Below are 16,952 nucleotides of genomic sequence, written 5' to 3' on the forward strand. Positions count from 1 at the left end.
GAACGAGAGCTCACAGTCCTCATGAGCGGTGGTGGCCAGCGTCGGTGGCACTGTGTTTTCCTCCAGGACCGAGTTTGGGAAACCCTGATCTACAGTACCCGGTGTCACAGGAAGGCTAAGAAGATCATCAACGACCTCAGCCACACAATCCATGACCTGTTTACCCAGCTACCATCTAGAAAGTGGAGACAGTACAGGTGCATCAAAGCTCCCGAGTGGCGCAGCAGTCTAAGGCACTGCATCTCAGTGCTAGAGGCGTCACTACAGACCCTGGTTAGATTCCAGGCTGTATCACAAGCCGGCCGTGATTGGGAGTCCCATAGGGCGGCGCACAATTGCCCCAGCGTCCTCCGGGTTTGGCCGGGGTAGGCCATCATTGTAAATAAGAATTTGTTCTTAACTGACTTGCCTAGTTAAATACAAATGAAATAAAAAGCTGGGACCGAGAGACTGAAAAACAGCTTCTATCTCCAGGTCATCAGACTGTTAAATAATCACCACTAACCGGCCTCTGCCCAGTACCCTGCCCTGAACTTAGTCACTATTACTAGCTGGCTACCACCCGGTACTCTACCCTGAACTTAGTCACTATTACTAGCCGGCTACCACCCGGTACTCTACCCTGCACCTAAGTCACTATTACTAGCCGGCTACCACCCGGTACTCTACCCTGAACTTAGTCACTATTACTAGCCGGCTACCACCCGGTACTCTACCCTGAACTTAGTCACTATTACTAGCCGGCTACCACCCGGTACTCTACCCTGAACTAAGTCACTATTACTAGCCGGCTACCACCCGGTACTCTACCCTGAACTTAATCACTATTACTAGCCGGCTACCACCCGATACTCTACCCTGAACTTAGTCCCTATTACTAGCCGGCTACCACCCGGTACTCTACCCTGAACTTAGTCACTATTACTAGCCGGCTACCACCCGGTACTCTACCCTGAACTAAGTCACTATTACTAGCCGGCTACCACCCGGTACTCTACCCTGAACTTAATCACTATTACTAGCCGGCTACCACCCGATACTCTACCCTGAACTTAGTCACTATTACTAGCCGGCTACCACCCGATACTCTACCCTGAACTTAGTCACTATTACTAGCCGGCTACCACCCGGTACTCTACCCTGAACTTAGTCACTATTACTAGCCGGCTACCACCCGGTACTCTACCCTGAACTTAGTCACTATTACTAGCCGGCTACCACCCGGTACTCTACCCTGCACCTTAGTCACTATTACTAGCCGGCTACCACCCGGTACTCTACCCTGCACCTTAGTCACTATTACTAGCCGGCTACCACCCGGTACTCTACCCTGCACCTTAGTCACTATTACTAGCCGGCTACCACCCGGTACTCTACCCTGCACCTTAGTCACTATTACTAGCCGGCTACCACCCGGTACTCTACCCTGCACCTTAGTCACTATTACTAGCCGGCTACCACCCGGTACTCTACCCTGCACCTTAGTCACTATTACTAGCCGGCTACCACCCGGTACTCTACCCTGCACCTTAGTCACTATTACTAGCCGGCTACCACCCGGTACTCTACCCTGCACCTTAGTCACTATTACTAGCCGGCTACCACCCGGTACTCTACCCTGCACCTTAGTCACTATTACTAGCCGGCTACCACCCGGTACTCTATCCTGCACCTTAGTCACTATTACTAGCCGGCTACCACCCGGTACTCTACCCTGAACTTAGTCACTATTACTAGCCGGCTACCACCCGGTACTCTACCCTGCACCTTAGTCACTATTACTAGCCGGCTACCACCCGGTACTCTACCCTGCACCTTAGTCACTATTACTAGCCGGCTACCACCCGGTACTCTACCCTGAACTTAGTCACTATTACTAGCCGGCTACCACCCGGTACTCTACCCTGAACTTAGTCACTATTACTAGCCGGCTACCACCCGGTACTCTACCCTGAACATAGTCACTATTACTAGCCGGCTACCACCCGGTACTCTACCCTGAACTTAGTCACTATTACTAGCCGGCTACCACCCGGTACTCTACCCTGCACCTTAGTCACTATTACTAGCCGGCTACCACCCGGTACTCTACCCTGCACCTTAGTCACTATTACTAGCCGGCTACCACCCGGTACTCTACCCTGCACCTTAGTCACTATTACAAGCCGGCTACCACCCGGTACTCTACCCTGCACCTTAGTCACTATTACTAGCCGGCTACCACCCGGTACTCTACCCTGCACCTTAGTCACTATTACTAGCCGGCTACCACCCGGTACTCTACCCTGCACCTTAGTCACTATTACTAGCCGGCTACCACCCGGTACTCTACCCTGAACTTAGTCACTATTACTAGCCGGCTACCACCCGGTACTCTACCCTGAACTTAGTCACTATTACTAGCCGGCTACCACCCGGTACTCTACCCTGAACATAGTCACTATTACTAGCCGGCTACCACCCGGTACTCTACCCTGAACTTAGTCACTATTACTAGCCGGCTACCACCCGGTACTCTACCCTGCACCTTAGTCACTATTACAAGCCGGCTACCACCCGGTACTCTACCCTGCACCTTAGTCACTATTACTAGCCGGCTACCACCCGGTACTCTACCCTGCACCTTAGAGACTGCCGCCCTATGTACACTACCAGTCAAAAGTTTGGACACACCTACTCATTCAAGGGTTTTTCTTTATTTTTACTATTTCCTACATTACAATTATAGACTGATCATTTCTTTGTCAGTGGGCAAACGTACAAAATCAGCAAGGGATCAAATACTTTTTCCTTCACTGTAGACTGACCAGGTAATCCAGGTCAAAGCTATGATCCCTTATTGATGTCACTTGTTAAATCCACTTCAAAAAGTGTAGATGAAGGGGAGGAGACAGGTTAAAGAATGATTTTTAAGCCTGGAGACAATTGAGCCATGAATTGTGCATGTGTGCCATTCAGAGGGTGAATGGGCAAGACAAAATATTTAAGTGCCTTTGAACAGGGTATGGTAGTAGGTGCCAGGCGCACCGGTTTGAGTTTGTCAAGAATTGCGACGCTGCTGGGTTTTTCAAGCTCAACAGTTTCCCCTGTGTATCAAGAATAGTCCACCACTGTAGGACATCCAGCCAACTTGACATAACTGTGGGAAGCATTGAAGTCAACATGGGCCAGCATCCTTGTGGAACGCTTTCGACACCTTGTAGTCCTTGCCCCGATGAATTGATGCTGTTCTGAGGGCAAAAGGGGGTGCAACTCAATATTAGGAAGGTGTTCCTAATGTTTTGTACACTCAGTGTATTTTTATATCCTGGACTCTGACATTGCTCGTTCTGATATTTCTTAATTCCTTTCTTTTAATTTTTTGGATTTGTGTGTATTGTTAGGTATTACTGCACTGTTGGAGCTAGAAACATAAGCATTTCGCTGCTCCTGCATTAACATCTGCAAAATATGTGTACGCAACCAATAAAATTGTATTGGATTTGGGATAGAGAGACATAAAGAAGGCCCCTCTCTGTCTCATCCCTCCATTATTTGCTTCAGATCCCAGCCCTGGGGCTGTAGAGTGGTTTTACTCAGCAGAGAGCGTGAGGATAGAGTGAGATTTCTCTTTCATTCCACCAGCTATGTCAACAAGGATGGGGGCACTCAGAACTCTGGGGATGTCTTTATTGTCTGAGGATTCTAGAACTGTGTTGAAGATTCTAGAACAATGTTGAAGATTCTAGAACAGTGTTGAAAATTCTAGAACAGTGTTGAGAATTCTGTTGAGCAGAAAAGCTCTCAGCTTTAACACAACACTCTAGTAGTTAATGATTGAACGCCAGACCTCTGCCAGTTCAGCTACATTCCACATATTGTTTTTGTAACATTGTCCAGAAATACTAAGAGCGTGAAACATGTTTTTATTATTTTGTGTTTGAGAATGATAGAAAGGGTTATGTTGGATAGAACAATAGTTGACTATATCATGATTTTGGAATCACACACACACACTGACACTGTTCTCACACAATATCAGCCTCTTGGAGCAAGAAGAGAATGTTGAAACCTGACTTCCAGGCAGTACATGGTAACCGCTAGCTACTACAACAATAAAAACACTCCCAGCTCTAAAGAGAAAAGAAGTTGGACAAACAATATGACACCCCTGCAATCTGTGTCCCTTGGCAGGTTAGTAGGTGGTTTTGTATGTTTGTGTCCTTCATGATTACAGGGTAGGGTTGTTTTAGTGGCTGGGGATGTGGCAGTTTGAACCTGGTCGTTCTAGTGTTCCATCCATACAATTTGAATGTACAACTGAAGAACATCCAGTTTGGGGTCCAGACGTTGTCTTTTGGGAGCATTATTCTACCAGCGAGCAGATTAACTTGTTGTTCTACAGTATCCTCTCTGATAACGCCTGGGGCAAGTTTTTCATGAACGTGCGCATACCACCCAAATAAACAATGTACACACCACTACCATACATACAGCCTATTGACCTACTAAGTAAGGTGTGGTTGAATGAGGGTTTTGGTGGGAAATCTCTCTCCACACACACACACACACACACACACACACACACACACACACACACACACACTACCTAGGGATTAGTCTTTAAAACCTGTCTAGACCTGAGGCTGCTGTAGGAGTTAGGAGTGGGGAAGACTGAGGCTATGTCCCAAATGGCACCCTATTCCCTGTATAGTGCGCTATGGGCCCTGGTCAAAAATAGTGCACTATATAGGGAGTAGGGTGCCATTTTCTGATGCTAACTGAGGCCCTCAGTCTTTTCTGACGTGTTGCTTTTTGTTCCTCTTCAATCTTCATTGTTCTCTCACTTTTGCCCTCCTTTCCCCCTCTCTCCTTCTGTTTCTCTCTACCTCCATTTCTCTGGCCCACCCTCCTTACTCTCTCTCTATCTCTCCCGTGTGTGTGTGGGTTCCTGTATCTCGCCTCTGGGGGAGTAGTGACTGGGGCATTAGCTAAGCTGACAGCATACTGCTGAGGTGAATGAGAGTATCTGGAATTGTATCCCCCTTCCTACATGCATACAAACTATACAAAGGGGTGACGTAGCCCTCAGATATTGAGATCAGATTACTTGACAAACCCCTGGGGGTGCAGGCAGCGAGAGAGAGAGAGAGTATGTCTGTGTCCATTAGTCTATTAACATATTTTTATTTGAAGCGGGAAAGGAAAGAAGAGGGAAGTTAAATGACTAAAATGTAAATGGAAGTTGGAGGGGAGAAAAAAAGAGATGGAGAAAGAATGAGATGGAGAGAGAGTGATGGAGAAAGAAAGAGATGGAGAAAGAAAGAGATGGAGAGAGGGTGATGGAGAAAAAGTGGGATGGAGGGGGAGATGGAGAGAGGGAGACACAAGCTTTTTTTAAAAATACAACTTATCTGGGAAGCTCTGGTACGTCTGATCTGACTTCACACATACTCACTCACACACACACACACACACACACACACACACACGCTTCAAATAAAGCGTCTGGGAAACAAGGCCAGGAATGTGTTTATTTTGGATGGGGAGACGGGAGGGTAGAGGAAGGATCTGACCATCAGGCGGGGTGTGGGTGTGTGTGTTTATAATGATCTGAATACAACAGGACAGATCTCATCACTGTGTAAAGAGGCCTTTTTTGGCCTGCACACTGTGACACTTTTGAAGGGGAGGGGTTTAACCAACACAGACTGTGAGGGTACAGGGTGGAAGGTTTTAACCAACACAGACGGAGAGGGTACAGGGGGAAGGTTTTAACCAACACAGACGGTGAGGGTACAGGGGGAAGGTTTTAACCAACACAGACGGTAAGAGTACAGGGGGAAGGTTTCAACCAACACAGACGGTGAGGGTACAGGGGGAAGGTTTTAACCAACACAGACGGTGAGGGTACAGGGGGAAGGTTTTAACCAACACAGACGGTGAGGGTACAGGGGGAAGGTTTTAACCAACACAGACGGTGAGGGTACAGGGGGAAGGTTTTAACCAACACAGACTGTGAGGGTACAGGGGGAAGGTTTTAACCAACACAGACGGTGAGGGTACAGGGGGAAGGTTTTAACCAACACAGACGGTGAGGGTACAGGGGGGAAGGTTTTAACCAACACAGACGGTGAGGGTACAGGGGGAAGGTTTTAACCAACACAGACGGTGAGGGTACAGGGGGAAGGTTTTAACCAACACAGACGGTGAGGGTACAGGGGGAAGGTTTTAACCAACACAGACGGTGAGGGTACAGGGGCGAAGGTTTCAACCAACACAGACGGTGAGGGTACAGGGGGAAGGTTTCAACCAACACAGACGGTGAGGGTACAGGGGAAGGTTTTAACCAACACAGACGGTGAGGGTACAGGGGCGAAGGTTTCAACCAACACAGACGGTGAGGGTACAGGGGGGAAGGTTTCAACCAACACAGACGGTGAGGGTACAGGGGGAAGGTTTTAACCAACACAGACGGTGAGGGTACAGGGGGGAAGGTTTTAACCAACACAGACGGTGAGGGTACAGGGGGAAGGTTTTAACCAACACAGACGGTGAGGGTACAGGGGCGAAGGTTTCAACCAACACAGACGGTGAGGGTACAGGGGGAAGGTTTCAACCAACACAGACGGTGAGGGTACAGGGGGAAGGTTTTAACCAACACAGACGGTGAGGGTACAGGGGGAAGGTTTCAACCAACACAGACGGTGAGGGTACAGGGGGGAAGGTTTCAACCAACACAGATGGTGAGGGTACAGGGGGGAAGGTTTTAACCAACACAGACGGTGAGGGTACAGGGGGGAAGGTTTTAACCAACACAGACAGTGAGGGTACAGGGAGACGGTTTTAACCAACACAGACATTGTGTAATGTGTAGGTACAGACTCCCTTTCTTTGAGGTGAGAATTTCGAGCATGATGCCAGTAAGACAGCAGCAGACCGGGGTCAGAGGTCACTAAGCCTAGCCACATGCTGCTTGTTAGGACCAGGGAAAGATTGGAGCCTCTTCTCATACTTTAGAAAAGCATATTCCCTCCCTCCCTTACTCTCTCTCTCTCAGAGAGAAATAAAATGAGTCTCTGAGCTGCTTATTTTTCTGACACAAATCAATATGCAGGTGTCAGCAAAAATGAATATTGGAGAATGTGTTAATAAAGAATCATTACTCCCTGACATCTGACTGTCCTCAGCCCGGCTTAACACGATACTGATACTGAAGTTATGTGTCACTCTCATAGAGTTAGTTACAGTATTTCTTATCACACTGTAGGTACGCCTCACTGAGAAAGTCAAACCTCTCCAATAAACGTCAGAAAAGACAGACAGACAGAACGAAAGAGAGGAAGAAAGGTGGTCTAGACTGTGATAAAAATCGGGATGGAATGTAAGGCTTATCTCTTTCTGGCAGGGGAGAGAGAGAGAGGGAAAAAGAGAAGGGAAGAGTGAGTGAGGGAGGGAAAAGGAGAGTGAAAAAGAGGAGGGAGGGAGGGAAAAAGAGGAGGGAAGAGATAGAGAGGGAGGGAGGGGGGGGAGGGAGGGAGGGAGGGAAAAAGAGAAGGGGGGGAAGGAGGGAGGGAGGGAAAAAGAGAAGGGGGAGGGAAAAAGAGGAGGGAGGGAGGGGAAAAGAGAAAGGGGGAGGGAGAGGGGAGGGAGGGAGGAAAAGAGAAGGAGGGAGGGGGGAAAGAGAAGGGGGGAGAGGGAGGGGGGAAAAGAGAAGGGGAGAGAGAGGGAGGGGGGAAAAGAGAAGGGGAGAGAGGGAGGGGAAAAGAGAAGGGGAGAGAGGGAGGGAGGGGAAAAGAGAGAGGGAGGGGGAGGGGAAAAGAGAAGGAGGGGGAGGGGAAAAGAGAAGGGGAGAGAGGGAGGGGGGAAAAGAGAAGGGGAGAGAGGGAAAAAGAGGGAGGGAGGGAAAAAGAGAAGGGGGAGGGAGAGGGAGGGGGGGAAAGAGAAGGGGGGAGAGGGAGGGAGGGGAAAAGAGAAGGGAGAGAGAGAGGGAGGGAGGGAGGGAGGGAGGGAGGGAGGGAGGGGGGGAAAAGAGAAGGGGGAGAGAGGGAGGGGAAAAGAGAAGGGGAGAGAGGGAGGGGAGGGGAAAAGAGAAGGGGAGGGGGGAGGGGGAAAAGAGAAGGGGAGAGAGGGGAGAGAGGGAGGGGGGAAAGAGAAGGGGAGAGAGGGAGGGGGGAAAGAGAAGGGGAGAGAGGGAGGGGGAAAAGAGAAGGGGGAGAGAGGGAGGGGGAAAAGAGAAGGGGAGAGAGGGAGGGGGAAAGAGAAGGGGGAGAGAGGGAGGGGGGAAAAGAGAAGGGGAGAGAGAGGGAGGGGGGAAAAGAGAAGGGGAGAGAGGGAGGGAGGGGAAAAGAGAGAGGGAGAGAGGGAGGGGGGGGGGGAAAAGAGAAGGGGAGAGAGGGAGGGGGGAAAAGAGAAGGGGAGAGAGGGGAAAAAGAGGGAGGGAGGGGAAAGAGAAGGGGGGAGGGAGAGGGAGGGGGGAAAGAGAAGGGGGGAGGAGGGAGGGGAGAAAAGAGAAGGGAGAGGGAGGGGAGGGAGGGGAAGAGAAGGGGAGAGAGGGAGGGGGAAAAGAGAAGGGGAGAGAGGGAGGGGAGGGGAGAAGGGGAGGGGGAGGGGGAAAAGAGAAGGGGAGAGAGGGAGGGGGGAAAGAGAAGGGGAGAGAGGGAGGGGGGAAAGAGAAGGGGAGAGAGGGAGGAGGGAAAGAGAAGGGGAGAGAGGGAGGGAGGGGGGAAAGAGAAGGGGAGAGAGGGAGGGGGAGGGGAAAAGAGAAGGGGAGAGAGGGAGGGAGGGGGAAAAGAGAAGGGGAGAGAGGGAGGGGGAGGGGGAGAGAGAAGGGGAGAGAGGGAGGGGGGAAAGAGAAGGGGAGAGAGGGGAAAAAGAGGAGGGAGGGAGGGAGGGAGGGAGGGGAAAAGAGAAGGGGGGGAGAGGGAGGGGGGAAAGAGAGAGGGGGGGAAAGAGACGGGGGGAGAGGGAGGGGGGAAAGAGACGGGGAAAGAGAGGGGGAGAGGGAGGGGGAAAAGAGAAGGGGAGAGAGGGAGGGGAAAAGAGAAGGGGAGAGAGAGGGAGGGGGGAAAAGAGAAGGGGAGAGAGGGAGGGAGGGGGAAAAGAGAGAGGGAGGGGGAGGGGAAAAGAGAAGGGGAGAGAGGGAGGGGGAGGGGGAAAGAGAAGGGGGAGAGAGGGAGGGGAGGGGGAAAAGAGAAGGGGAGAGAGGAAAGAGGGAGGGAGGGAAAAGAGAAGGGGGAGGGAGAGGGAGGGGGGGGAAAGAGAAGGGGGGAGAGGGAGGGAGGGGGAAAAGAGAAGGGGAGAGAGAGAGGGAGGGAGGGGAAAAGAGAAGGGGAGAGAGGGAGGGGAAAAGAGAAGGGGAGAGAGGGAGGGGGAGGGGAGAAGGGGAGGGGGAGGGGAAAAGAGAAGGGGAGAGAGGGAGGGGGGAAAGAGAAGGGGAGAGAGGGAGGAGGGAAAGAGAAGGGGAGAGAGGGAGGGAGGGGGGAAAGAGAAGGGGAGAGAGGGAGGGGGAGGGGGAAAGAGAAGGGGGAGAGAGGGAGGGGGAGGGGAAAAGAGAAGGGGAGAGAGGGAGGGAGGGGGGAGAGAGAAGGGAGAGAGGGAGGGGGGGAAAAGAGAAGGGGAGAGAGGGGAAAAGAGGAGGGAGGGAGGGAGGGAGGGAGGGAAAAGAGAAGGGGGAGAGGGAGGGGGGGAAAGAGAGGGAGGGGGGAAAGAGACGGGGGGAGAGGGAGGGGGGAAAGAGAAGGGGGGAGAGGGAGGGGGGAAAGAGACGGGGGAGAGGGAGGGGAAAAGAGAAGGGGAGAGAGAGAGGGAGGGAGGGGAAAAGAGAAGGAGGGAGGGGGAGGGGAAAAGAGAAGGGGAGAGAGGGGAGAGAGGGAGGAGGGAAAAGAGAAGGGGAGAGAGGGAGGAGGGAAAGAGAAGGGGAGAGAGGGAGGGAGGGGGGAAAGAGAAGGGGAGAGAGGGAGGGAGGGGGGAAAGAGAAGGGGGAGAGAGGGAGGGGGAGGGGGAAAAGAGAAGGGGAGAGAGGGGAGAGAGGGAGGGGGGAAAAGAGAAGGGGAGAGAGGGAAAAAGAGGAGGGAGGGAGGGAAACAGAGAAGGGGGAGGGAGAGGGAGGGGGGGAAAGAGAAGGGGGGAGGGAGAGGGAGGGGAAAAGAGAAGGGGGGAAGAGAAGGGGAGAGAGGGGGAGGGGGAAAAGAGAAGGGGAGAGAGAGGGATGGGGGAAAAGAGAAGGGGAGAGAGAGGGAGGGAAAAAGAGAAGGGGAGAGAGAGGGAGGGAAAAAGAGAAGGGGGAGGGAGGGAAAAAGAGAAGGGGAGAGAGAGGGATGGGGGGAAAAGAGAAGGGGAGAGAGGGAGGGGAAAAGAGAAGGGGAGAGAGGGAGGGGGGTTAGAGACTAACAGAGATCCCCTAATCCCATTGAGTCACTCAGAGATTCAAACAGTTGAGTTTTCAGTTTAGTTACTGTCAGGGTTGGGGTCAATTCCATTTCAATTCCAGTTCATTCAGAAAGTAAAACAAATTCCAATTCCACATTTTCCTCATTAAAAAGCATTGAAGAGAATTGGAATTTGAATTTCAGTGTACTACTTGAATTGACTGGAATTTAAATGGAATTGACCCCAACCTTGGATACAGTTGAGTTTTGTGTTTACTTGTATGACTTGTCTTCTGTTCGTCATCTTCAGACAGGTCTGTTATCTCCCCTTTAGCCTAAAGTCTGACTTGTCTTCTGTTCGTCATCTTCAGACAGGTCTGTTATCTCCCCTTTAGCCTAAAGTCTGACTTGTCTTCTGTTCGTCATCTTCAGACAGGTCTGTTATCTCACCTTTAGCCTAAAGTCTGACTTGTCTTCTGTTCGTCATCTTCAGACAGGTCTGTTATCTCACCTTTAGCCTAAAGTCTGACTTGTCTTCTGTTCGTCATCTTCAGACAGGTCTGTTATCTCACCTTTAGCCTAAAGTCTGACTTGTCTTCTGTTCGTCATCTTCAGACAGGTCTGTTATCTCCCCTTTAGCCTAAAGTCTGACTTGAATGAACACCCCACTTTTTATTTATTTTAAGAGGTTATATAAAGGCTATATGTATGGTGTTGTCACTGTTGCCATGTAATTCATGTCTGACCTTTTTGGTTATAAAGGCTACAGTTGTGTCCGAAATTGCACCGTTACCCATAGTGCACTAATAAGTAGTGTAATACATAGGGAAAAGGGTGCAATTTCAGACACATTCTATATGTACTTTTCCTGTGTGGTGTGAACACCGTTGCCATGGTAACTGGTGTCTTTGACCTCTGACCCCTGACCTGTTGACCCCGTACAGCCGGCGGTGCTGGACAACCTTCTGACCTCTATGAAGTTTGTCCTCCACGGGATGGGCATCCTCCGGATCAACCTGGCTAACAGCAAGAACAAGGTAGGGTTGGAGAGGGGAGAGAGAGTGTTTGTCCGTCTGTCTGTCTGTTCGTCAGTCTCTTGTCTATTGCTGTCACTGACTCTCACTGTATCTGTCCGTCCGTCTGACTTACTTTCTTTTTCTTTCTGTTTCTCTCTCTCGCTCTATTGCGCTCAGCCTCCACCTCATAGAAACACTGTACTTCACTTGATGGCTTTAGTGTGTGTGTGTGTGTGTGTGATTCCCACGGGGGGCCAGTATGAAAATGTATGCACTCACTAACTGTAAATCGCTCTGGATAAGAGCGTCTGCTAAATGACTAAAATGTAAATGTGTGTGTAATTTGTCCAGACGGACACTAGAGGGCAGCATCCCTACAGCAGACAGCAGTGTCTGTCACACACACACACACACACACACACACACACACACACACACACACACACACACACAGAAGGCTGGCAGGTCCCAGTGGTCTGATCTGCTGCTGCTGCTCTCCATGTTTACTCAGCCCTGACACATTAGTCTGCTGGCAGCTCAGGACATTCCACACACAGACACAGAGACACACACGCACAGACACAGAGACTCGCGCACAGACACAGAGACTCGCGCACAGACGCAGAGACTCGCGCACAGACGCAGAGACTCGCGCACAGACGCAGAGACTCGCGCACAGACGCAGAGACTCGCGCACAGACGCAGAGACTCGCGCACAGACGCAGAGACTCGCGCACAGACGCAGAGACTCGCGCACAGACGCAGAGACTCGCGCACAGACGCAGAGACTCGCGCACAGACGCAGAGACTCGCGCACAGACACAGAGGTACGGATGCAGATACACATGCACAAACACACTCTCGCTCTCTAGTTTTATTTAGTCACAGTTCAAATAGGCATTCAATAATAACCAGTTTAGTGACTGAGTTGTAGTGTAATTGCTTTATAATGACATGGTACAGGGGTATGATCGGGAGAAGGTGTGTGTGTGTGTGTGCGTGCGAGGGTGAGCAATTGGGTGGGAGGTGTTATTGTCAGGTTCCATTCAATTTGAATAACTTTATTGCCAAAGGTAACAGAGCTCAAAGCATCACCACCCACACTAAGTCTGATGGCTCATAACTAGAGCTGTGATACTGTGATGAGGAATTCTGTTTTTATGGTCCGAGGTCACGCAATTCTACTGATAACCTTTCCTTTTTATTCATGATGTGTGAGAAAGAGATGTTGGGGTCTGCCGTGTATGTAGCTTCATGTCATGCCCACTCAGTACTGTTTCATGCAAGCTATATGTATGTACATGATACCATCTTTGTTGTCACCCCCCCAGGTGCACGCCCACTCTGTGTTGTCCTGTGGGAGGTGTTTTGACGAGGATCAGGTGCTGTTTCCTTTCATAGGCCACGCCCTTTCCTGTCTGTGGGCTGACCAGGGGGTCCGAGAGGCCGCAGCCAGGGGTTACGAGTTTGAACTCAACGACTCTGCCCTGTAGTGAGTAAACTAATAACACACCTGTTAAAACACACACTGCCAGGGTGAGTACTGACCTGACTCACGTCTTACCTGAACACACCTGCACTGTACACCTGTACAACTCACCTATATTTTCACACTCCTTCTCTTTCTTCCTCTATTTCCTTCTCTTTCTCTCTATTCTCTCTTTCCTTCTCTCTCTCCCTCTCCCTCCCCTCTCTCTCCTACACTCACACACTTGACTGTGGTTGAATCATTGTGTGTTAAAGAGAGATCCAGGGGTCTAATTACCTAAGTGTGGAGGCCTGCTGGCCTGTGATTAGCCTTGTGGTGTGTGTCACTGACAATCAACTCACACACACCGTCACAAAGAATCCACCATGATCACCCTGAGAGAGACAAAGGAGAAAGAAGTAGAGAGAAAGAGAGAAGAGGTGGTCATTATGGATAAATCTATGTGACGGGGGTGAGTCTGAAGTAGAGAGAGAGAAAGAGAGAAACTAACAGAGAGAGGGCTAGACCACCCAGCCCAGCAGGAGGCTGTCATCTCTCTTCCTCTTCCCCCAGCATGAGGCCTCTGCTCTGGCTTTATCTACAGCGACAGGTCCCCTGGAGACCCACTGAGCACCAGCCGGACACCACAGCCTGGGAAATACACTTTGCACAAACACACACACACATACACAAACGCTTGCAAACACAGAAACACACACACACACAGAATGGCATCTTTGACATTCTAGCCCAGTCATTCCCTATCAGCTGCTTGGGCTGTAACACACACCTTGCAACCATCTATGACACACACACACACACACACACACATACATACACACACACATATACACACACATATACACACATATACACACACACCAGTATAATCCATCTGTCAGATAAACCATAGCCCCATAGTACCATTAGTATTATGTAAAGCTCTAACTCTATCTGAAACCCATTAATCCACTAGTATGAATATTCAGTATGGAGATTAGTCTCATAGCATCTCCTGGGGGTTGGCTTATCACTGCACTCCACACCTGACAGCAGTGCTTCATTTGTAAATCGGGTGGTGCCGGAACAAAAAGTGAACGCGAGAGGGGGGGTGACCTGGGGAGTTCTGAGTTACCGGAACGCATGATAATAAAAAATTTAAAAAACTTTTCTAATAAAGCGCTGCATGCATATCATGGCATTAGTGTAGTGGCGTAGAGTAGAGGCACTTACAGAAGTTACACACATTGGGAACATGTTTAGTAGCCTAAGGTCCTTTTATAAACGCAATTCAACGTCATTTTACATGAATGGAGACTTTGGTAGAATCTTTTTTAATACCACACAAATAATTGTCAGTGTCAAAGTAGCCTCCCATTTCAAACTGAGAATCAGAGATCAATAAAAACGACCTTGTCTTGAATCCATCAATAGCCTAGGCCTAGGTGTTTGGAGACACATATTGTAGGCTACAATGTGACGAGGAAATTATAGTCCTAAAAATGATTTCCAGTTTCACTGACTCACCCTGTGATGCGCAGCTCACTCACTGGTGATGGCCGATGCGCTCGTGCCAAAAGCCTCTCTCTCTCTCTCTCTTTTGTAAAACAGTATTTGGAAGTTGATCAAATATTTTGGTAGCCTACAGCGTAGTCTTCTCTTTTCAGCAGGAGACATTTGCTTTCCGACCTGTGTTTTCCCTCGATTGTATTTGAAATATTGCGAAAGGCCTGTTTAGTCTGCATGCTGTTGTTTCTCTGACAGATTTGCTGGGCGTTCCTGACTGTAGGCTATTCCTTGTTATTGGGCTACATTCCACAGCTATTGATCCTCTGTGGCTAAATTATAGGTCTTCTCATGGTGTAGTAGGCTATTCTGAATGATTTCATTTATTTCTGAACAGACAGCAGTAATTCTATGATTTTGGCAAATTTATTTCAATTTATTAAGGGTGCTGCCTGCAGCTTCTCCAGAACCCTTTGTGCAGCTATGATTCTATAAGGAAATAAATGATGAAGTGCATCGCTGGAGAGATGAGTTGCAGGCTCAGGTCTATCAGAGCAGAGAGGGAGAGAGATCATAAAACATTTATCATTCTAGTTATGGAAGAGATACGCACTTCTCACACAGCCACTTGTTGGTCTCAAACATAGGTTACAATGTTGCACAAACAATAAATCCGGGTCGGCCCAACCCGAATCAACTTTTAGAATATTAGGGCCGGGCTGAAAATCAACATTTTCACATTACGTTTTTTTTTGTGGGGGCAGGAGATTTAACGAAGAGGAACTAACTAACTCGAATGAACTATGATCGCTTTTATTATAATTTTTAACATTGCAAAAAGTGTACATTATTTTTCATGCTTCGAGAGGTACCGGAATAAAACAGTCCAAAATGGAGAGGTGCAGGATCCGGCTCAAATTAAGCACTGCCTGACAGTCTCTCTCTCTCTCTCTCTCTCTCTCTCTCTCTCTCTCTCTCTCTCTCTCTCTCTCTCTCTCTCTCTCTCTCTCTCTCTCTCTCTCTCTCTCTCTCTCTCTCTCTCTCTCTTTCTCTTTCTCTTTCTCAATTCAATTTAAGGGCTTTATTGGCATGGGAAACGTGTGTTAACATTGCCAAAGCAAGTGAAGTAGATAGTAAACAAAAGTCAAATAAACAATAAAAATGAACAGTGAACATTACACTCTCTCTCTCTCAGCTTTTCAGATATACAATGTTTAGATAAAATGATCTAATCTTTGTCTTCCTCCTCCTGTAGTTTCTTTGAGAACATGGGTCGTATCATCTCTCCAGACTACGTTCCCACGGAAACAGATGTCCTGAGGGTCAGACTGAGGACCACCGGGGTCATAGAGACACAGTTCAAAGTCAAACACCTGCTCTTCAGGTAAATAACACTATTGTGTGTCTTCTCTTGTTGTTGTTGAAAATAAAACTTTCCCCCAAACACGTAAGCCTACTATCAAGGCTTTAAATAAAAAAATGTCATTGTTAGCACTGGTGCTCCCAACTTAAGAAAGTTAGGAGCACCACATGAAATTTAGGAGCACCAGAATATATTTTTTCAATTGATTGAGCCTATATGAATTGTAGCTTCTTTTGAAGCACATGATGTGCCGTAGAAACTAGCATGTAATACTTTAAAGACATTTAGTTTATTATAAAAGCTAAAATGTGAATACCTGTCATTGTCATTACAAAGTCATTTGTGGAATATTAGGTTTTTACATTGTTTAAAAGCACCATTTTCCTATTGAGATACGTTACATTGAAAATTGTACACTGTCTCTTTGACTACATGCAAGAGATCTGTCATTCATCCATTCATTGCTATGATCATTGATCTGCTGAAGAAGATTTTCCTTTCTTTCTGTGCCCCCCAATGTTTGGATATCAGTGGAGGCTGGTGGGAGGAGCTATAGGAGGGTGGGCTCATTGTAATGGCTAGAATGGAATAAATGGAACAGAGTCAAACGTGGTTTCTATATGCTTGGTGTGTTTGATACAGTTCCATTAATTCCATTCCAGCCATTAGAATGAGTGGAAGGGGGAAAAAGTAAGGAACTTGTCCATCGGCCCTGCATTGAAGACCATGATTGGTTACATTTAGAAAGTTGTCAAAAATAGCTATGACAGGTTCTTGTATCTTTTCATCTATGGGACCATGTCACGTTATCACACACACACATACACACACACTTATTTTGTCATAGAGACTTATCTCTAACAGCCAATTGGCTAGTGCCAATCAGACAAACTTATATCTGATTGGTCTGTGGTTGAGCCAGCAGGAAGTCAATATGTCAATACCCTAACAGGCCTTATCAACACACAGTGGACTGGAGAATCTCATAACCGGGCACACACACACACATGCATATGGACACAGACACACACACACACACGGACAAACATACTAGGGATGTGACAAATGGAAAGAATGTTTTAACGCTTAAATTCCGTTAAAACAAAAACAAAAATCCATAAAATTCCATGTGAATTCACAATGCAGTGGCGCTGCTGCCAGCAACGGTTTGGGTCTCACGGTGCGTCCCTTTCAGATGGTTAAGAATTGCACCTGTACTACCATTACTGTACCTCAATTCCACCTCGCAA

At 48.7% G+C, this 16,952-nt stretch overlaps 1 protein-coding gene across 2 annotated transcripts in view; it reads left to right on the plus strand.

Moving 5' to 3' along the window:
- LOC121534302 (guanine nucleotide-binding protein G(o) subunit alpha) overlaps positions 1-16,952 on the plus strand; it is a 42,627-nt gene that overhangs the window by 6,205 nt on the left and 19,470 nt on the right. For both annotated transcript variants that reach the window (XM_041840940.2, XM_041840939.2), the window contains exons 3-5: positions 11,294-11,386; positions 12,697-12,857; positions 15,595-15,723. In XM_041840940.2, coding sequence (XP_041696874.2) covers positions 11,294-11,386; positions 12,697-12,857; positions 15,595-15,723 — 383 coding nt within the window. The remainder of the gene's footprint in view (positions 1-11,293; positions 11,387-12,696; positions 12,858-15,594; positions 15,724-16,952) is intronic.

Source organism: Coregonus clupeaformis, chromosome 20 (genome assembly GCF_020615455.1).
Source record: "Coregonus clupeaformis isolate EN_2021a chromosome 20, ASM2061545v1, whole genome shotgun sequence".
NCBI lineage: Eukaryota > Metazoa > Chordata > Actinopteri > Salmoniformes > Salmonidae > Coregonus > Coregonus clupeaformis.